Here is a 22,884-nt window from a genome sequence, read left to right as displayed (position 1 = left end):
CTTGTTGAAAACCAAAGAAAGATTTGTAACATTGCTTTGAGGTTATGATGACCGTATATCTCAGGAAATATTCGCACAATAAAACAGGACATAGTTTCATACAAGAAAGAAATAGGACATTCTTCTTTATTAAGCAATTTCAACAAACAGTTCACTTTCTGTACACTCGATGGCAGCCCAAATCACTTTGCCGTGATTTCCTGTTCACTGACTACAAAGAAATCAGGATGTAGATGGCGACCTTCATGATTTGTAGAGCATTTAATAATGCTTTATGTGATTCCAGCAGTTGAAGCATGTTTTACCAATAACTGTAACAAAAGTGTTTGGAAAATACTGTCAACAAGATGACACTGTATTTAGGAAGAAAAGTTTACTGTAAATGAGTAGTGGCTGTATCGGTCCCCTGTCTCTCCGTTCTGCTCTTCTGTGCTGTTCTGATCTTGGATTCCTCACCCTCTTATGGAATGACAGAAAGGCTCGGACAGAAATAGCCCTGTCACAATCTCACGCCAAGGCAGACACGATCAGCCACTGGATACTAAGAGCAGATCAGAAAACACTCTCTGCTTTTCTCTTGAAGTTTATTCAGAAGACACTGTGTTTGATTTAGTTTGTACATAGCTGCAATTCAGACTGCATCTGAGTGCTTCATTAACTGTTCTTATAAACAGTTTAAAAGATATCTCTGCCAAATATGGGTTAGGCTGCATTTCCAAGCAAGAACTTTCCTCAAGATCTTTACTTTTACTGTTTCATCTTCATGGCTAATGAAGCCTGTATGTACAGTGCCGTGAAAACGTTTTTTGCTCTTTTCCTGTTTTTTATTTATTTAAATTTTTTGCATATTTGTCACAATTAAATGATTCAGATCATCAAACAAATGTTAATATTACACAAATATAATGCAAGTAAATACCAAATGCAGTTTTTAAATGATGATTTCATAAAAATAAAAAGTATCTACATGAAAAAACAACGCTTTATATACAGTGTGTGCCATTATTATAATTTCATCAGAATATCAAAATTTGTGAGATTCAGCCGGTCAAAACTGTTTGAGGTTAAATGATCTCTCCAGAAAATTTTGATTTTTTTTATACTTTATATGATATATATATATACAGTTCAGACCAAAAGTTTGGACACAGCTTCTCATTAAAAAAGTTTTCTTTATTTTCATGACTATGAAAATTGTAGATTCACACTGAAGGCATCAAAACTATGAATTAACACATGTGGAGTTATATATGGAATTATATACATAACAAAAAAGTGTGAACAACTTAAAATATGTCATATTCTAGGTTCTTCAAAGAAGCCACCTTTTGCTTTGATTACTGCTTTGCACACTCTTGGCATTCTCTTGATGAGCTTCAAGAGGTAGTCACCTGAAATGGTCTTCCAACAGTCTTGAAGGAGTTCCCCGAGAGATGCTTAGCACTTGTTGGCCCTTTTGCCTTCTGTCTGCGGTCCAGCTCACCCCTAAACCATCTCGATTGGGTTCAGGTCCGGTGACTGTGGAGGCCAGGTCATCTGGCGCAGCACCCATCACTCTCCTTCTTGGTCAAATAGCCCTTGAGGCCTTCAGTGTGACTCTACAATTTTCATAGTCATGAAAATAAAGAAAACTCTGAATGAGAAGCTGTGTCCAAACTTTTGGTCTGTACTGTATATATATGTATATTCCATGAAATAGATGTAGACGTATTTGCTATTCGAAGAGACCATGTAGACTAACTGAGAGAAATTAATTGGAAATCATAGTGATGATTTTACAACATATTTATTTAAATGTAGGCAATTATATATGAATATTTTTGTAAAGACAATTTTCAATAGAACTGTTCATTTAGTATTTTACATATATATTAATGACACTTCATATAAAGAATGATACATTAAAAGTACATTGTTCTTGAGGAAGGCACTTTACAATCTATCTATTTATCTATCTATCTATCTATCTATCTATCTATCTATCTATCTATCTATCTATCTATCTATCTATCTATATATATATATATATATATACATATATATATATGCAAGCCACAATTTACTTAAAAATGCTTACCTTAGTTCCTTCAAATAAACTACTTTAAATATCATATAAAAAGGAGTCTATTTCGTAATGTTTCAGATATTAAAGGTGCAGGTAGGCTACTAGTTGACTTTTTATCAGGCTATTTGTCCTAAAAGTAACAGTGTTGGGATACAAACAACTCCTGTTCCAGCAAAGTACTTTTATGTTTGTTTTTATAAAGAGGCAAAAATACAAGCTTATATAAGGAAAACTATGAGAAATGCATACCACAGATGATCATTTGATGACAACATGGTGGCTGCCAGCTACAGAAATTCATTTCGTGAAGAATAACGATGTTTAATTCCCATGTCAGTCAAAGTTATTTAAGAAAAATATATTTCTTACATTTATTTGTGTAAAACTTTGCTGAGTAGATCTTTAACCACACAAATAGCCTACTGTGCATTTGTTTCTCAAATTGTCATCTTGACTCATCACTGACAGTAATCCCTACGTCATTTATGAGCAGTGGCTATCACGACACGCCGTGGACATTACGTCATAGCTGCTTATCCTGAGCTGAACACTGCGTGCGGTTTGCGCCGCATACGTTGCGTCAGAGAGGAACAGCTGATCCGTGCACACACGTTTCTTCGCGAGACCACTGACGAGAGACAACGGACCACCGTCAACCGGAGCTCGAGACTCCCTGAGATTAAGGTAAAATGCTGCTTTTCATGTTGTTATTATTTGTAACTATTCTTAACGGATGTATTAGCAAATATTGGGTCATATACTGTAGCATATAAACGCGCGTTTCATAGGCAAATGGTGCAACTTTTAATAACTTTAGCGTTCACAGATGATTTCACTTACCAATAGTATCAGTTTTTCCTACTAAACTTTATATAGACACTCATTTTTATAAAATAAACACGTATAATATTGCAAAGGTCTTAAGATTATGATTGTAGTAAACGTTTTTTTATGTCATATCAGATTCATTCATTTTTTTTTTAAATTCATTATAATTTGTGGTATTGCTGCTTGGGTGGGGCTGTGAATGTCTTTCTCAGACCTTAAATGTATTTCTGACTCTGACCACACAGAGAGACGTGCCTATTTTTGGACTGCACTGACACACATTTACAATTTTAAACAGTACAGAAAGTTGCCTATGATCTTCCATTTTCTATATTTTCTTTGTTTTGTTTTGTTTTTAAAAAGTCTGCAGAGTCAGAATGCACAATCAATAATGCTTACACAACATACAAGAAGAAGCAAGAAATTTGATGAATTGTGCAGTAACTGCTTGCATCTTCCAGATGATTTCTGCACAAGTTTGCCATTATAAGACAGAATCAAATTTCCATTGGCCCACTGCAGACTGGACGTTCTTCCATCACAGAGAGTTCCCTGTTCTGTATTTGCCTGCTATGATGTAGTGAAAGAGAGCATAGTATAAGTTCACGAGGTGGAGCTAAACAAGAGTATCCTGTGGAAAATGTGGTTTTGCCTTCAGCGTTTAAACCTATAGGAAGTAGAAGTGGTTTGAATTAGAGGAAAATTATTTTTTAGATCAAATGTGTTTAAAAAAAAGTCATTAAGATTGAACGGTTTGGGATACTTGTAGCATTAAACTTATGGAAACATTCATAATTGATTTGCTTCAGAAGCAATGTTTTTTATACACTGTGAATAGGGGATAGATAATATATATAACATATTTACATTATAACTTAGTAGACATAATTCCAGATTTGGAAAGTAATGAGCTGCTATTTTAAAAAGCACATTACATTTTGTCTTTAATCATACACAAGCTAAGGACAGACTAACATTCATTTGTTTCTTCTTTATTCTCTCTCCAGGTTCAAGACTATCATTCCACTGGCCACCAGTAACTGATCAAACATGGGCAAAGTAAGCCAAAACTTCTACTTGCAATATGCTGATGAAACGTTTGCATTTTGATCATGAAGTTAGAAAAATTGCCACAAAGAGATGACCTCTGCCTTGTTTCTCATGGTAACGAATCTCGTTTTTCATCTATTGTAGTTCAGAGAGTATAGGATATCACAGTTTTCTTTATGGAATCTCAGAGGTCAATGAATTGCTCATTAAAAAATTAGATCTGTTGCGAACACCACAATGCGGCATGTAGACATGTGGTGGCTCAGTGGTCTTATTTTTGAGTTATTATACCATTCTTGATATCTTACCTATTTTTTTTATAGTAAGTAGCAAAAGGCACACTAATAATTCATTATGTATTATTGATGTTTGTAAAATTAAGCATCACTATTGCTTTAGCTGTTATTAGGATTAGGGATTTGAATAAACCTCTTATCCTAAGCATTAAACCTTGCTTGTTCTACACTCATGAATAATACCTTAAATTATGCAGCTTATTGAGAGGTGAGCTATTACTTTTGTTAGCTCAAAATTTACAATTGCAAAATGATAAAATAGGAGGAAAAAAAAATTCAAGGAGGCACCATGCTGGTGAACCATATAGCAATGGTTTCCACTTACCACACGGTGGGGAGTTTGCCACTGATGTGTAGCAATCACATTTTCTTTAGAAGTTTATAAATTATTTTTCACCGTTTTCTTCTTTCTGTAGTTGAAATTCTATGTTTCCAAAATTTTCTTAGTGACATCTTAGATCTTTTTTGAAAGTAAGAAACTGCTTGCCACTACACTAATTGACATAAAGCATTTCTCATTATATTGTAGAAGTGTGCCTAGCCGGATGTTTGTTTGCCGAGGTCTGTGTTGCTAGGGGTCTGTTGCTGTAGACGTGGAACCCTACAGCTGCTGTGTTGAGTGATAGCTGCTGGACAGGACTTGAGCATGTGCACAGAAGCATGATGGGGAGGACCCTGGCTCTGTGCCCTACTAAGACGTACCAGCAAGGCCAATATAATCGGGGATAATTGTAGGGAGACAGTGAGTGCAGAGAAAATGCACAGTCATGCAGCATTTATGTCCTGTCAGATGTGAGGTCTGCTGCTCTCTGAAGGAGAACGATACCTCTATAGATTCTGTAGGGTTGAAAGTGTAAGGTTACAGACATTTAAGTCACATACAGGCTTTCTGTCTCTCTTTGTCACACACAAACTGACTTTTGCTGCTGACCATAACACACAAATGCTGCACTGACAGGTGTCAGCTGTCCACTCTATAGTCCCGCCTGGGTTTGGACTAAAGGCCAGATGAGGGAGAGTCTGATTGTTGGTGTAAAATTACATATTGGAATTATATAAACACATGGAGCCTGTCCCACCCATGAGCAACTTAAAATACATTCTTGAGTTCAGTATAATGCACGAGACTGTAAAAGACATCTAAATGCACGGCAAAAAAAAAAAAGCATTTTGTTTTGTTTACAGTCAAAACAAGATGAATTAACTTAAGAAGATAATGATTCCTGATTGTTTTATATATATATTTCTATATACAATACTGTTCAAAAGTTTTTAAAGAAATGACTTCTTTTTTCAGCAGACGCAGTAAATGATAACATTGTTACAAAATATTCCTATTTCAAATAGATGTGAACATTCTATTGATCATATAGCACAGTTTCCACAAAATCATTAAGCTGTTTCTAACATTAATAATAAGAAGAAATGTTTGTTGAGCCCCTAATTATGTATCAGAATGATTTCTGAAGGATCTTGTGGCACAGAAGACTGGAGTAGTGATGCTGAAAATTCGGCCTTGCCATTATAAGGATATTACAATTGTAAACAAATGAAAATAGAAAAATGTAAATGTATAATGTGTAATATTTCACAATATAACGTTTATACTAAAGGTTTTTATTTAAGCTTAAACCTCACTAAATGTATGCTTGAAGACAGAAACAAATATTTCGGGAAGAGCGTTTAATTCAAGTTATTTTCCCTGAGAATAAGTCGTAATATTTTGTGCAGTTTTGCTTCAAGGAATTTGATCTTGTAATATGGAAAGAAAACATTTTGAATGCTTATTATTTATTGGGTTTGACAATATTAATCTTGCAACAACTCTTGGAATTCACCGCTCAATAGAAACAAATACATTTCTTACATTGTTATAGGAATTCAGAGGTACAATTGCAGATCACCCTGACTTTGATGCAGGCAGTGATGCAGAGGCCCTGTATAATGCCATGAAAGGCTTTGGTGAGTGTCAGGACTCCTCATCTACAGATGTTGAATATGAAGCCAGTGGCTGCTGGGATATGTCCATATGATCACTTAAAAGTATTCTCTTTTGTGTCACAGGAAGTGACAAGGAGGCCATCTTAGACCTGATTGCGTCACGAAGCAATGCTCAGAGGCAGGAGATACGTGCTGCCTACAAATCACAGTTTGGGCAGGTACTATAAAAAATCTGCGGCAAGCTTTCAGTAAATGGATAATTGACTTATAGTACAAAATGCGCTTTATCAAAAGTATGTTATTTTGTAGGATTTAATTGATGATCTGAAATACGAGCTGACAGGGAAGTTTGAACGTCTGATTGTGGGTTTGATGAGACCTCCAGCCTATCATGATGCTAAAGAAATCAAGGATGCCATTAAGGTATGTAAGAATCTTGATGCTTTGAGAATTTGAGACATTCAGTTAAATGTGCTATGTCTGGCTGATGGGATTGTACTAACATGAACTATTAAATTGCATGGCTTGTATTTAGATAGATGTGTTATGCTGTATTATTTGATTCTATTCTTAATATTTTGTCCTTTTGGAATTATAAGGTTCTATCTGACATTTTAGTCAAAATTGAGTTATTCACCTATTCTTATTCTGTGACAACTTATTACATTATGTGATAGATTTATTAATGTTGAATACATTTTGGAACTTTTTATAAAAAAACAAAACAAAAAAAAAACAATAAGGTTCTATCTACTGTCATGATTCTGCCCTCGTGTCCTTGATTTTTCCTAGTCTTGAGGCAGGATCATGACAGACCCGTGTTTTGTGTACAAGCGCATGGCCTTGTCTTTGGGCCATGTGCTTGTGTTGTCTCGTTCCCTTGCCCCGCCCCCCTTGTTATCCTAGTCGTGTCGTGATTGTCCTATCTGTAACACCTGTCGTGTCTTAATTGTTCCCCCTATTTAGATCTCCTAGTGTGCTCTGTCCTGCGTCGGTTCATTGTGTTTCTCAGATGTGTTCTACTTATGTGATCGTGTGTGAGATTGTGCTGTACCCTCTGAAGTCCTTGTATTACCGTGAGTGTTTGTAGTTAGTGTCAAGAGTTTGTTTGTCTTATTAATCCTGCCCTGTTAAGTTGTTTAGTTCCTGCCCTAGCTGTTGTTTTCCCCCTCGTGGGTTTTGTTTTCCCTTTTTTGTAATAAACCCTTTGTTTGAGAATCCCTGTCTGCACCTGAGTCCCTCCCTTACCAAGATCCTGACAGAATGAACCGACCACAAAGGAACTCAGCAGACAGGATTCAATGCTGGATGGCATCAGCCAGCCAGCGAGATTGTTTTGAGGGCTCTCGCCTTGTGGTGTTCCGGGGGACCAGGGGAGGTCGTTCCGGAGCGAGCGGGCGAGAGGAGGAGCCCCAGAGGTCCCCACCTACCCAGCTGCTGGCGATCCCGGAGGGTCGTGTCCTGGCCGTGGCAACCCTGGGGGGTCAGGCAGGCCCCTCCCAGAGTCCTGAGGTGCCCTCCTCAGCCAGCAGTCTCCCCATGAAACGAGGGAGACGGTTTTCATGGGAGTCGGCTTCAGAGTCTTCGGCGTCCGAGTCTGCCCTGTCCGAGACCAAACTCCCCCAACCCGCCTCTGACCCAGCTGTAGCCTCTGCACCGCGCCCGAGGAGGAAGAGGAAGAAGAAGGGGCCTGCCGGTCCTGTGACCCTGTCTCCTCCCGAGCCAGCAGCGGTGAGCGCTGGCGTGCCCGTGCCAGCAGCGGTGAGCGCTGGCGTGCCCGTGCCAGCAGCGGAGAGAGCTGGCGTGCCCGTGCCAGCAGCGGAGAGAGCTGGCGTGCCCGAGCCAGCAGCGGTGGGCGTGCCCGAGCCAGCAGCGGTGGGCGTGCCCGAGCCAGCAGCGGTGGGCGTGCCCGAGCCGGCAAAGAAGAGAGCTGCAGTCGTGAGAGCGGAGGAGAGAGCCGCGGCCGACTCTGCAGCAAAGACTCTTGTACAGTCGGTCTCATCCCATAAGGAGCTGCCTATTGTCCTAGCTGCTAAAGCATTTTCTGATTATTTGTCCCGTCTTGTCCAAATTTTAGAAGTCCCCGTCAGTCCTGTTTTGTCCCCTGACCCTGTCCCCAGAAGTCCTAAGTGTCCAGCCGTTGTCTCCCCGTGTCCTGTTGATGTGGCCCCGTGTCCTGTTGATGTGGCCCCGTGTCCCGTTCATGTGCCCCCGTGTCCAGTAGATGTTGTATCCCCGTGTCCTGTCGTCTCCCCGTGCCCTGTAGATGTAGTCGCCCCTCGTCCTGTTGATGTAGTCGCCCCTCGTCCTGTTGATGTAGTCGCCCCTCGTCCTGTTGATGTAGTCGCCCCTCGTCCTGTTGATGTAGTCGCCCCTCGTCCTGTTGATGTAGTCGCCCCTCGTCCTGTAGATGTTGCCCCGCGTCCCGTAAGTGTTGCCCCGCGTCCTGTGTCTGCTCCTGTCAGTTATCCCGAGAACCCTCCCCGCCCCTCACCACCCAGACCTGCCCGTACCCCCCGTCGTCAGCCTTCGTCCTGTCCTCCTAGGATTCCTACCCCACCCACCCGCCCTGGTCTGTCCCCCATGAACTTTGTGGTCCCGCCCCCTCCCCTTCCCTGTTTGTTTTTTTTTGATTTGTCACCCCAACCCTGCCGTTGTGTACTCATGTTTGCCTTTGTTGTTATTTGTCATGTCCTGTTGGTTTGTGTCTGTGTCCCAGTCTGTCATGTCAGTCGTGTCCCGTGTTTGATGTTCCCTTGAGGAGCGTCTGGAAGCCGCTCCTTAAGGGAGGGGTTCTGTCATGATTCTGCCCTCGTGTCCTTGATTTTTCCTAGTCTTGAGGCAGGATCATGACAGACCCGTGTTTTGTGTACAAGCGCATGGCCTTGTCTTTGGGCCATGTGCTTGTGTTGTCTCGTTCCCTTGCCCCGCCCCCCTTGTTATCCTAGTCGTGTCGTGATTGTCCTATCTGTAACACCTGTCGTGTCTTAATTGTTCCCCCTATTTAGATCTCCTAGTGTGCTCTGTCCTGCGTCGGTTCATTGTGTTTCTCAGATGTGTTCTACTTATGTGATCGTGTGTGAGATTGTGCTGTACCCTCTGAAGTCCTTGTATTACCGTGAGTGTTTGTAGTTAGTGTCAAGAGTTTGTTTGTCTTATTAATCCTGCCCTGTTAAGTTGTTTAGTTCCTGCCCTAGCTGTTGTTTTCCCCCTCGTGGGTTTTGTTTTCCCTTTTTTGTAATAAACCCTTTGTTTGAGAATCCCTGTCTGCACCTGAGTCCCTCCCTTACCAAGATCCTGACATCTACAAAGTCGAAATGGAATGCAAAAAACTTTGAAGGTCAATACCTCAAACTACTCGGAATTCAGATAGAACCGTATAATTCCAAGGGGATGATTTTCTGACAATATAATAACAAAATGGCTATAGGATATGTGGTCTTTACTATATCTGTCAATCAGCTAAACAGAATAGTGACTTTATCTCTAAGCATCATTCATTAATAGATAAATTACAATATCAGCTATATTCTGTTATTTACTGCATGTTTTGTTTTGTGAATCTATTTTGCTGTTGCTATCATTAGGATTCGGTAAGTAATTTTCCTCAACTAATTAGATGGCAATAGTTAGGCCAGTTCTTTCTTTAGTGAGTGTTAACCATTTAATGATCTGTATGGCTGTGAAAAATCTGAAAGGCTTCAGTAGTAGAAAACATAGAAGAAATGTCTGACTATTCCTTTGGAAAATAACTAGATGTATAAATGTAATATGTATATCAGAGATATAGAACCTGGTTTGTTTCAACTCTTAATGGGGAGTTTAAACCTAAACTGCTGTTTATCGCAGATTAGAACTGCTTTCTGCAAATGCCTTGTTACAACAAAAGATTGCATGGTTTGAAAAAATGTTTCCTATACTAACACTATCCTATATGACACAATAATATTCTCACATTTGAACACATGCTCAATTTCAATACTTAAATATTTATTAATTTCAGTATATATACAATACTGTAATTTCCATATCATTTAATTAACTGCACTCATATCCCTCTGAATAATTATACTTGCTGGCTATACATTATCTCTTACAAATAGACAAATACAGATTAAAGATACAGAATACGCAATTTGTTGCTCAGTAATTGACCTTCTTGCTCTGCTTTAAAGGGAGCAGGAACAGATGAAAAGTGCTTGATTGAAATTCTCGCTTCAAGAACCAATGAGCAGATGCAAAATCTGGTGGCAGCATACAAAGATGGTGAGCTTTTCTTTATTTTATTTTTTTTTTTTTACACAAGATAAGAAGAGATTCTTCTGAACTGAGGCAAAGCCTGACTCTGTGATTGTATTTACAGCATATGGCAGAGACCTTGAAGAGGATGTTATAGGGGACACATCTGGACATTTTAAGAAGATGCTGGTTGTTTTGCTTCAGGTGAGTCAGATCTTGTATATGTTGATTTTATGTTGTTGTTTTTTTTGGAAATCCAGAAGCTGTGTAATTGAATTGTGTTTTGTTTCTCAGGGGACCAGAGAGGAAGATGATGTTGTAAGTGAAGACCTCGTGGAGCAAGACGCTCAAGTGAGTGCGAATATTAGAATATTAGACTTAGAACTAGCTATAAATTACAATCTGATTCAAACAGACCACTGGAAAATGATACTATGCCCAAACAGTATTACATTGATTCTGATTGGTTGATTGTGACCTTCTGTGGTCAAATGTTATTTACAATGATAGTATAACTCTGTGCTCTCTTTCTTCCCACATAAAGAAAATAAAATGTAACTGTATATTCTATGCTTATTTACATATTTATTTGGCTCTTTAGTGTTTAAAGGCAACAGGAAAACTATGTAGCATACTAGAATACCTTACCATGCAACTTTGCAAGTGTGTGTTTGACCTCCTGACTTGCATCCTAAAAGAATGATTGTGTGTTATCTCACTGTGTAGGACCTGTACGACGCAGGAGAGGCACAGTGGGGCACAGACGAGGCCAAATTCATCATGCTGCTGGGAAACCGAAGTGTGACCCATTTGCAGTTGGGTATGAGATCCGCAGCCACACACTGGACACAGAGATTTCTGCTGACTAACACCCCTCCTCCACTACACAATCTCTCTTCTGTGTGTGTAGCACTCCTCACCGCAACTGCCGATTAGATTTGACCATCAGGTTGCTGCTTTTAATACCCTGACACAAAACCACTGTGCAGTGATCGAAATGATGTGTGATTATGCAAGATGCACCACTGTGCAATTTTATGATTGTTAATGAATTTAGATTATTAATGGTTGAGATTCATTGCATTATTCGGATTAACCAGTGTAACATGGATAAATTGTGTATGACGTAACAGCAAATAAAAACCTGTGTTTTTCAGTATTTGATGAATACCAGAAAATTGCTGAGAAATCCATTGAGGACAGTATTAAGAGTGAGCTCTCCGGAGACTTTGAAACACTGATGTTGGCTGTCGGTAAGCTTTGGTACCATGCAATCAATACCTGAAAGCTCACTTCTGCATTTTCTCTAAGATCTGCTTTTTTTTTTGTTTATCTCCCATAGTTCAGTGCATCAGGAGTAAGCCCATGTTCTACGCCAGACGCCTTTACAAATCCATGAAGGTAGTGTTACCTGTTAGAATGAATTGTAATGGAGTATATATGCTTATATCAATGCATTGTCATTTTTCCCATCTGTCTGCAGGGTCTGGGCACGGCTGATAACACTCTGATCCGCATCATGGTCTGCCGCTCTGAGATTGACATGCTGGACATCAGAGAGTGCTTCAGACTGCGCTATGAGAAATCTCTGTACAACATGATTCAGGTGCATATACACAAACACATCAGAATATGGACATTTCTGCATTCGCTCAGTACATTCATCTGTGTTACATTTATTATTATTTGAAATCATTTCCAATACAGTGAAGTTTTCTCCTTGGCCTTATAATTGCATTTGTCATTTGTTGTGTAGATACTTAGGAAATATGGTTTATTCATGTCGTACATTGATGGCTCATATTTTAAAAGTTACACACAGGGTGCATGTTGTGTGTGTCTGTAAATAAATTATTAAATAATAAATTTTGCCATGCATTAACCCAACAGGATGACACATCCGGGGACTACAAGCGCACCCTGCTGAAACTGTGTGGAGGAGATGATGAGTAAGCTTTTTTAAGGGGCATGTTAAAAATCCTAGCTTTATATGCAGGGATAACTTTAAGTGAGTCATTCAAAGGCCGATTCTTCTCAAAAACTTAAGTCATTATTTTTTTAACTACATTTAATGATTCCAGTGGTGCAGAAATCACAAACTTCGCTTGATCAGTTTTGCTATTTGCTATAACTATTAATAATCAGTAGAGGGAGATATTTGTCCATCATAGTGTTATAACATAAATGTTGTCCATAAAACAGTTTTAGATATATAGAAATAAGAAATTAGTTTCTATCTATACTTTCTATAAGTGTACTTTTAATGCATGGCACTTTTTAAAAGTATTTTTTAAATGTTTTTTATGTTAGTCTTATGCTCACCAAGGCTACATTTATTTGATGAAAAACCCAGTAAAACTGTAATATTGTGAGATATTACTACAATTTGATTTTCTGTTTGAATTAATAGACATAAAGCTAAACTTTCAGCAGCCAATACTCCAGTCTACAATGTCATATGATAAGAAATCATTCTGCTGTGTTTATTTGGTACTCAAGAAACATTTCTTATTATCATCAATGTTAAAAACAGTTGTGCTGCTTAATATGTTTGTGAAAGTCATGATCCATTTTTTTCAGGATTCTTTGGTTAATAGTAATAATTTGAAATAGAAATCTTTTGTAATTTTTATTTTATTTTTTTTTTATAATCAATTTTAGGCATTATTGCTAAATGAAAATCTTTACTGTCCCCAAACTTTTGAATAGTAGTGTATTTATATAAAGTACCTCCATATTTACAGTACATACTGTATTATATTATTTGGATGTTTTTGCAGATTTCATTGAGCCAGGGCCAGAGATCAACAATTGAAGCTATTTTGTTTTTGTCAAGCCCTCAATCTAGAATTGTTATTCTGTCAGCACAAAAGGCTAAAGAGCTGTTTGTTTTTCAGTATTGCAGGGGAGTTTTTCCCAGAGGCTGCACAGATTGCCTACAAGATGTGGGAAATCAGTGCCATGACCAAAGTCCAGGTTGGAGACCCCCACGTTTTCTCTCAGCAGCATGCATTATATTACCCTTTGCACCGGCCAGGCTAGAGTTGATGTAGAGCAGAGTTTTTGTCTGCGCACAGATAGCATCCAAATGCCACTCAATTTGCTAATCAGAGTCTTGATTTGCTGCAGTTCTTGTTACACATTTCAGTGTCACACCAATCCCAAAGATCTCAGTGTGTCCTTATGTGTGCTTGTGCTGCTGCGGTTGCTGTAAATCAGTTAACAAATATGCACTGATAGATCAATGTTATCAATGGGTGTATGTCTTTTTAATGTGTATCATTTTGTCATACTTATGCATCACTAGTTGAGAGGAACTGTGCGACCATATCAAAATTTTGACCCTGCGGGTGATGCTCAAGCTCTGAGAAAAGCAATGAAGGGATTTGGTATGTGAAAACACAGTATGTTATGGATAATAGCATGCATTAGCCCAAAAATGGCAAAATATAATATATGATTTCCTGTTCTTTTTCAGGAACTGATGAAGATACGATTATTGACATTGTGGCACACAGGAGCAATGCACAGAGACAGGAGATCAGACAGACTTTTAAATCTCTTTTGGGACGGGTACGACACTCCCCTGACTAGCTTTGTTCCCATTTGAACAGAGTATATTACTGTGGTTACTGTAAATGTGCATGCATTTGGTGTTTAACTGATTTATGCAGTTGCTTTCCATCAGGATCTCATGGCTGACCTAAAATCAGAACTGTCCAAAAACCTGGAAAGACTCATCCTGGGTCTCATGATGACTCCAGCAGAGTTTGATGCTAAGATGATGAAGAAAGCCATGGAGGTACAGAGAATAAAATTGTAATGGCATGATGGAACCAAGCAAGATTCTTATTTGAGTCATCGAAAAGACTGTTTCATCATTTAGGCAGATCGACATGCTTTTGCTTTTTAACCTCTGTGTTCATTTGTTCACTGGGGGTCAGTGACCTTTCCAAATGAGAGCAGAGTTGATCTGTTTGTTTGCCAGTGTTGCTTTCATGTTGAGCTTCACTGGGTTAGTGAAAATGATGTCAAAAGCAGTGTTTTAGTGATATGTGTATATGTTTAAATATAATCATTTAATTTTTATTAGGGTGCAGGGACTGATGAACATGCATTGATTGAGATCCTGGTCACTAGGAGCAATCAGGAGATTCAGGAGATGTGTTCTGCCTATCAGGATGGTAAATAAAACCTTGCTGTAGATGTAATAATACATTGTCCCGCAGGCGGCGCCATTGATCTAGGCTAAAAAGATCAAAAGTCTTTGTAATTGGTTATTCACAGTTTTTCTCAGTTGCTTTGGTACATTTCTCGAATTATCCTTGAGATTGGAAAACAGTAAGTGCATTTCTCAAAAAAAAAAAAAAAAAAAAAAAGAAGAAGAGCAAAACACAGTGGATTACCTGCAAAAGCCAATCTCTTGCTCAAAATCCTTAGTTCATCTCTCATAAATAAATATCTTTGTCAATGAACATGTCAGTGCCATCAGAATGACAAGTCCTTGTGTCATAGTTTACGGATAAGACAGTCAAATTGTTTAGTCATGTTGTCAATATAACAGTGTACTCTGGAGGGATGTTTTGATGTAAACTATGGCAGCATTTTAGATGACAGTTACTGTATTAAACAGTATGCCAAATGTATGCCATATATCCATTTCAAAAGTACACATTTACACATTACTGTATGTGGGATATTGACTGAAAGAGACTGCATAGATTTCCCAGTTACACTTTTACTAGTGGTCTGACTAAATAAATAAATAAATAACTTTTACAATGTCATCGTGACATAGAAAAGGAAACAAATATGGGCACAAAGATGAAAATAAGTCATGAGTCATTTCAGAGAAATGGTTGATCAGTTATCATTATCTAATAATAATGTGTAAAAATACAAATAAAAAATGTGTTTTGCAGTTTATGACAACTTGATTAAGCATCTTGCAATGACTTTAATGACTTATAAAATGAACTAAAGACTAGATGTTTTGATGAGTAAGACTATTGCGCAGAAAACTATAAAATACATTTTGAGCGACATGACATTAGCAACTGATAATGTAGGATAAATGTGCATATTCAATTGAATAAATGTACAAAAGCAATCGCAGCTTGTTCAAAAGAATGAGAAACTGGTTTTATGATGTGTATAAATGACTAGATGATGTGGAGGTTGTACAAGTAGTTTTGAGAATTTCATTTCTGATTTGAGAAATGCACCAAAGTGACTGAGAGAAACTGTAATACAGTTTCAACAATTATTTATTTATGGACAAACTGTCCATCACTTTATGTCTATCCTATCCTACATTACCTTTCTTCTACATAGCCTATAAAATAAGTTTGGAGGACGCTCTCGCATCAGATACATCTGGGCATTTCAAACGGATTCTGATATCTTTGGCGCAGGTACATCTACACAGTTCTTGCATCCAAATACTGACTCACAGTTCATACTTAGTGCTTTATGAACTCATATTTTACTTCAATCTGATGGTGTTTGTCAGGGAGCCCGTGAGGAGGACCCAGCAGACATGGCCAGGGCCTTAGAAGATGCCCAGGTAAGTGTGAAATAAAAAAAAAATAAAAATAAAAACACAGCTGTCTTTTGTTAACCATGTATAAAGGTAATGCCAGAGTATTATTATAATATTACATTTTTTTGTCTAATTTGAGGAATTGGCAGATGCATGCAATGCAGACTCCGGTGACATGGAGGACAAGTTCATGAGTATTCTGTGCACGAGGAGTTTTCCTCACCTGAGGAAAGGTAATGTAAACTCATGTTTGCTTCTGGCACACATGCTAATACACGTCTTCATGGACGCTGCAGCCAACATTTGCTGTATCCCCTCCAGTGTTCCAGGAATTTGTGAGGTGCAGCAACAAAGATATCGAACAGATCATAAAGAAGGAGATGTCAGGAGATGTTAAAAATGCCATGTTTGCTATCGGTAAGACTTCTGTCAGGACAGTGACCAAGCATCAGGAAAATACTTTTTTATTTTATGACAAATTACTTAGATTTACTAATACAGGGGTCATATATATATATATATAGTTTAGCTTTATTTCGATTAACAAAACAATTTTTATAGTTTTAGTTAACAATAAAAACTCTTAGTCAGGGTAGCACCATATTTAATTTAAGCTGTGAGTGACAGAAGTACAGTGCATTTAAAGGACTGTACTGTTGTTTAACAAAATAGCGATTGTTCAGATGATGAAACATCTTTCTGAAAAACTTTCAGTAGACATAGACACCATAAAATAGTTTTGAAAGTTGTGAATTGTGAAAATGACATGCTCTAGGACCTTTATACCGTGTTCCACTGTAAAGACTGAAAGTATGTCCTTTACTGTCTTGTTTTCATCCGCATTAAATTCAATATGGTGTCTAACCTGATTAAGGGTTATAACAAAGCTGCAGACATTGTATACATGCGAAAAGTACGTCTTAAAGTCTTGCAGATGATTAATTTATGACTCTGTTTTCTAATGTTATAAGGGGTGTATGATACGACTCCTTTAACAGTTACATCAGCAAGCAGTGACATTCATGATCACATGTTTTACATTCAAAAAATCATATGACTCCAGTCATCTAAAAAATAGCAATTACATGTTTTCCAGTGCGGAGTGTGAAGAATCAGCCATCTTACTTTGCTGACCGATTGTACAAAGCCATGAAGGTAAAAGTGCATTATGTAATACACTTCCCTCAACATCTGTCTCTGAGCATGAGGAACAAACTCAAACAGCTGATGTAGCCCAAGAACGTGACATCAGTCAACTCAAAGTGACTACAGAACAGGAAAAAACTCCTAACTCGGGTCTCTTTAATATCTAAAGTGTTTCCATGCTCCCAGAGAAAGTGTTGTTCTCACACAACAGTAATCACGCTCCAGTAGTCTGGAGTTTTGAAGACATGTTTTATAATATCATTTCATAGCTCTTACTACTGGTAAACAATGAGTCCGCACACCAGAAAATGCTCCTTAGCAATTTTAATGATTGCTCACCACGTGTAACGTTTCGGGTCCAAGCCCTTCATCAGACATATGACATATGACATCATTGTTTACCTTTGCAACTACTTGTCTGCCCAGCACCCAGTTTTAAGGTTTAGGATGTGCGTGCTGTACCTTTGAATTCTATAGCTCTTACTACTCCCACTCTTACTATTTCACAAGTTAAAGCTGAAATAAAACAGAACTGAGGACTCAGTTAAGTCTCTGAGTAAAACCATTACAGACACTGATTAAAAACATGCTTTACTGAGTAAGTCGCTCACTACAAAATGAAACATGTTTTATGGTCTAAGTTCTTGTGAGCTAAACACACTTGTGTAAAGCAACAGTCATGTAGAGCTCATCTGATGAGAGAGTATCTGTGCCAGGGATGGTTCTCAGGCTTGATTATGAGTCACAGGCCCTGTGATGAGCATCTGCACAATTGCTGATGCTTTACTTCATAACCATCACACAGATCAGCGGTCAGGCCAGAGTTTCCTAAGCACTGTGACTTTCCCTGCAGGGCCTGGGAACAGACAACAGGGCTCTGATCCGTATCATGGTGTCCCGCTCCGAGATTGACCTCTTCAACATCCGCAAAGAGTTCAAGGAGACCCATGACGCCTCTTTGCATGAATTCATCCAGGTAGAGACATTTGTTGTAAGTTGTGTGCTCCTTCTCTTACATACTGCATGCATTTGTGCATGTGTTACTGGTGCGATCAGACGTTAGTGAATTTAAAAGAGAGTTGTGTAGATATTGTGTTTTGTCTTACTGTAGGCGTTGCACATCCTCTTTTGGTTAAGTCGAGGGGAACAGAGTGTTTGACAGGTTCCTGCGGTGTACTCGCTCGACTCAGCTGTTTAGGAATTCCCCCTGCATGCTTGACTTCCTCTCAGTTCGCTGAATCTGATTGGTGGAGTGAATGGAGACAGGAAGTGTTCAATAACAGGTCTATTCTGGCTCTGTAGGCAAAACTCCCTTTAGAGATCAATAACAACACTAAATTATACATTTTATGTCTTATTTTTTGGGCTTATCATGCTATTATTTGGGCAATTATGCAAATGAACCAACAGACACAAACTAATGCTTCATTTAAATTCAAATCATATATATATAAAAATCTAAAATAAGAGCATGATTTATTTTTAGATGCTTGCAGATAAAGCATGCTGAGAACAAGTCTTTCTGTCTGTGCTTTTAAGGTGTGTGTCAAAATATTTCCTAATTAGATTTAATGTTTTGTAGAATTTTCATAACATTTTAATTTGCATTTGCAAACATTATTTCCATGGAAATGCACTTTAGACTATGAAGGAAGGAAAGTGATCTGTAATTACGTAATGCAGTGAATTTCATAATGGCTTAATATCATCATGCAACACAAAACTTCCACTGATATGATTATGATATACGCTCCCAAATTATGAGGGGTGTGTTTTGTATGCTTTATTTCAAAATGTTTCGTCTGACCAAATCATATTATTTTCTCAGGGTGACACATCAGGAGACTTTCGTAAAACCCTTTTGATTCTCTGTGGAGGTGAGGACTAGAACATTGTCCGTCGTCTGGGATGTGTCACACAGGATATTCATGCCAAGTAACCAGTGCACCCCGTTCCCATTCATTGTTTGTGAGTTTCTAGTAACATACAGTCTTTGTGCCCTCTGCTGCCATGTCTATGCCAAAGCTAATGACCTGCGCAGAAGCCATACCTTGTCCCATTTTCTAAAAATCTTGTGAAACACATTTTTTTTTTACAGTTAAAAGCACTTTTTATAGTGTAACCGTACTACTAGTGCTTTATTTGTTAACCAACATCCTGTTTAAATTGATTACACCAGAAATAAAAGACGTGATCGTGTTTGAGTTTTTATTGTTGATATGGACACCATTCTTTTTGTGTTTTAATACCAAAAGTTGCTTTAAATCTAGTACAGAATGTGGTGATATGCTTCTGAACACAGTACCAAAATTGCAGATAATACAAAAGATCTGCACACTTGTTATTCTCCTTTTATTTAAAAAAAAGTTTATTTTTTTTATCTTGCACCTGGCCAAGATGTGCGTACTTTGACTATTTTCATAAAAATGTAAACAAAAAAAATGACTGACTTCAAGTGTGGTCACGTACGCAAACTTTCATGGGCATTTCAGTAGGAATCCACATTAATATTTTGCCATGCATATTTTGCAACAGGTTTCAGTTGGTCACACAGATTACACTGTTCACAATAAACAATGGACCTTTTCAGCCGCACCTTTAGCATTTTCATGAATTGCATAGGCTTATTGATGTCATGCAAACTTAATTTATATGACATACTGTGGGCTAAATAGGAAAACTGACTAATTCGTTTTTAAAAGCCCATTCACTTCCATGGATGATAATTTTAGCGAGAAAGAATATAGTTTTAAAAATTGGTCTGATTTTAAAGGGATCAAATAAAAAAAAACATTGTTTTGTGTATTTGGTGTAATGCAATGTGTGAATGGTTTTAAAGGGTTAGTTCACCCAATAATCAAAATTATGTCATTAATGACTCACCCTCATGTCGTTCCAAACCCATAAGACATCCGTTCATCTTCTAAACACAGTTTAAGATATTTTAGATTTAGTCCGAGAGCTCTCAGTCCCTCCAATGAAACTGTGTGTACGGTATACTGTACATGTCCAGAAAAGTAAGAAAAACATCATCAAAGTAGTCCATGTGACATCAGAGGGTCCGTTAGAATTTTTTGAAGCATTGAAAATACATTTTGGTCCAAAAATAGTAAAAATATGAATTTATTCAGCATTGCCTTCTCTTCCGGGTCTGTTGTGAGTGCGTTCACTGCAGTTTTTGATATCTGGTTCACAAACTAATCACTCAATGTAACCGGATCTTTTTGAACCAGTTCACCAAATCGAACTGAATCGTTTGAAATGATTCGTGTCTCCAATAAGCATTAATCCACAAATGACTTAAGATGTTAATGTGGCTGACCCTCCCTCTGAGTTAAAACAAACCAATATCCCGGAGTAATTCATTTACTCAAACAGTACACTGACTGAACTGCTGTGAAGAGAGAACTGAAGATGAACACCGAGCCGAGCCAGATAATGAACAAAAGATTGACTGGTTCTTGAGTCAAGAACCATTTCTGTCAGACGCGTCCGATTCGAGAACTGAGGAGCTGATGATACTGCGCATGTGTTGTGTGATTGAGCGTGAAGCAGACTGATTCTTTTGGTGATTGATTCTGAACTGATTCTGTGCTAGTGTTATGAGTGCGGGTAAACCGAAGTCTTGAATTAAGGGCAATCATCGCAAAAGACATCATTAGGTCGAGCGCAAAAGAACCAGTGAACCGTTTTCTTCAACTGGTTTATTGAATCGAACTGTACGAAAGAAATACTGGTGATCTGAAAAACCGATGCAACCGGTTCTTCACTCAAGAATGATTCAATCCTTTGTTCGTTATCTGGCTCGGCTCGGTGTTCATCTTCAGTTCTCTCTTCACAGCAGTTCAGTCAGTGTACTGTTTGAGTAAATGAATTACTCCGGGATATTGGTTTGTTTTAACTCAGAGGGAGTGTCAGACACATTAAAAAAAAGTTAACAGCTTAAGTCATTTGTGGATTAATGCATATTGGAGACACGAATCATTTCAAATGATTCAGTTCGATTTGGTGAACTGGTTCAAAAAGATCCAGTTACATCGAGTGATTAGTTCGTGAACCGAATATCACTAAACTGCAGCGAACGCGCTCACAACAGACACGGAAGAGAAGACAATACTAAATAAAGTCATAGGTTTTGCTATTTTTGGACCAAAATTTATTTTCAATGCTTCAAAATATTCTAACGGACCCTCTGATGTCACACGGACTACTTTGATGATGTTTTTCTTACCTTTCTGGACATGGACAGTATACCGCACATACAGTTTCAATGGAGGGACTGAGAGCTCTCGGACTAAATCTAAAATATCTTAAACTGTGTTCCGAAGATGAACGGAGGTCTTAAAGGTTTGGAATGACATGAGGGTGAGTTATTAATGACGTGATTTTGATTATTGGGCGAACTAACCCTTTAAGGTTTAAAAAACACATTATTTTCCACATAATGTACATTATTGTTTCTCCTCTATGCCTAGCATATGCCTAGAAATGCATTGTTTTTTTACAAAGCTCATCAGTCTGAATAGCGAGATGTGCTCTGATTGGCCAGCTATCCAGTTAGTTGTGGTTGGCTGAATGCCTCAAGCATGTGACAGAAATGTTACGCCCCTCACCATACTGTGATGCTGTCTCCCGGCACGACAAGACAAAGACAATAAAACCCATTCCAAACAAGGCATTTGTTGCATCCAGTGGGGACATAATTACTGATTATAATGACTTATACTGTGTTTTTACGCATTTTGTACGTTTTACGTTTGTTTTGTTTTTGTTTGTTTTCGTGCTACATAAACATAAAACCATTTCTGCATTTGTGAGAAGGGGAAACAACAAACAACAAGTGCTACACTACACTGCTCAAATCTCGCATTTGAATCATCAGTGGCAAATTCTTTAAATATGTAAACGAACTTACAGGCTGTGAGTCTGATGCCCAGACTGCCCTTGCAAAGTTTGAACTGCCCAACTTTATAGAAACAGCCTTTGTGCATAGAAGCATTGTAGGCTTCTGGTTCAGGAAACAGTCCTCGTTGTGCGTAAAATGCGCTGCACATTTTTGAATATTTGGGTTGAACTTATCTGGAACAGTGTTATAAATACAACTTAACCACTGATATCTAGTTGTGTCCTCTTTTGGAAGGCCAAACAAAGTAGTTTCGCTTTCACAACAAAACACACAGTGACTCCACGACATGATTTTATTTTACAAAAAAAGTTACGCCTTCTTTTTTTGTGTGGAATTTTGGGCAGTGTTATGCAAATCATCCCACATCATGATATAGACATGTGGGTCGTGTTAGAATGAGCCATTTTAGGTTGGAGTGGTTGACTCTTAACTTTTATGAAGAATATCTCTTTGGATTTGAGACTTAGTCTTTGCAACTTTACAGATCTTCTTTATGCACCAAGAGCTTGTAACACTCCATAGAGAAAGGAAAATTTAAAACTGCATCATATGACCCCTTTAAAAGGATAGACTTGGGTCCACACCACAACTATAATGATAAAAGCACAGAAGGAAAGATAAGATTGCTCACTTTCAGAATAATTTTTTTTTTTTTTCAGCTGATGAATGCTTAAAAACACTGACAGCCAATCACAATCAATCATGCTTTCTTGAGAAAACAACAGGCGACAAAACTGCAGCATGTTCTTATAATAAACATAGTGGACACTATCATAGTTGTTGTTATAATTATTATGGGAATAGGCATTTAATGATGTTTTCATGATCTCAGCAGCCAATAATTCACAAATTGGTGTTTATGCTCACCTAT

The 22,884-nt window shown here is 38.2% G+C and overlaps 1 protein-coding gene across 6 annotated transcripts; it reads left to right on the top strand.

Annotated features, from left to right (window-relative positions):
• Positions 1–2,611: 2,611 nt before the first annotated feature.
• LOC113114005 (annexin A6-like) lies at positions 2,612–19,306 on the top strand. Of its 6 annotated transcripts, none has more exons than XM_026280678.1 (26): positions 2,612–2,749; positions 3,901–3,952; positions 6,117–6,201; positions 6,304–6,398; positions 6,490–6,603; positions 9,768–9,773; positions 10,356–10,446; positions 10,544–10,623; positions 10,714–10,770; positions 11,146–11,239; positions 11,577–11,672; positions 11,762–11,820; positions 11,903–12,025; positions 12,310–12,368; positions 13,317–13,395; positions 13,727–13,808; positions 13,898–13,992; positions 14,108–14,221; positions 14,513–14,603; positions 15,754–15,833; positions 15,932–15,985; positions 16,101–16,194; positions 16,283–16,378; positions 17,058–17,116; positions 17,961–18,083; positions 18,936–19,306. In XM_026280678.1, the coding sequence occupies exons 2-26, from the start codon at positions 3,944–3,946 to the stop codon at positions 18,993–18,995; spliced, it is 1,995 nt and encodes a 664-aa protein (XP_026136463.1). In that variant the 5' UTR covers positions 2,612–2,749; positions 3,901–3,943; the 3' UTR covers positions 18,996–19,306. The 6 variants fall into 6 exon arrangements, with proteins under 6 accessions (XP_026136463.1, XP_026136459.1, XP_026136465.1 ...); XM_026280674.1 differs by having other exon boundaries at positions 17,961–18,098; XM_026280680.1 differs by lacking the exon at positions 18,936–19,306 and adding an exon at positions 18,219–18,274.
• The last annotated feature ends 3,578 nt before the right edge of the window (positions 19,307–22,884 follow it).

Source organism: Carassius auratus, chromosome 14, assembly GCF_003368295.1.
Source record: "Carassius auratus strain Wakin chromosome 14, ASM336829v1, whole genome shotgun sequence".
NCBI lineage: Eukaryota > Metazoa > Chordata > Actinopteri > Cypriniformes > Cyprinidae > Carassius > Carassius auratus.
Note: the sequence above shows the minus strand (reverse complement) of the source record. Positions and strands in the feature narration are given on the sequence as shown.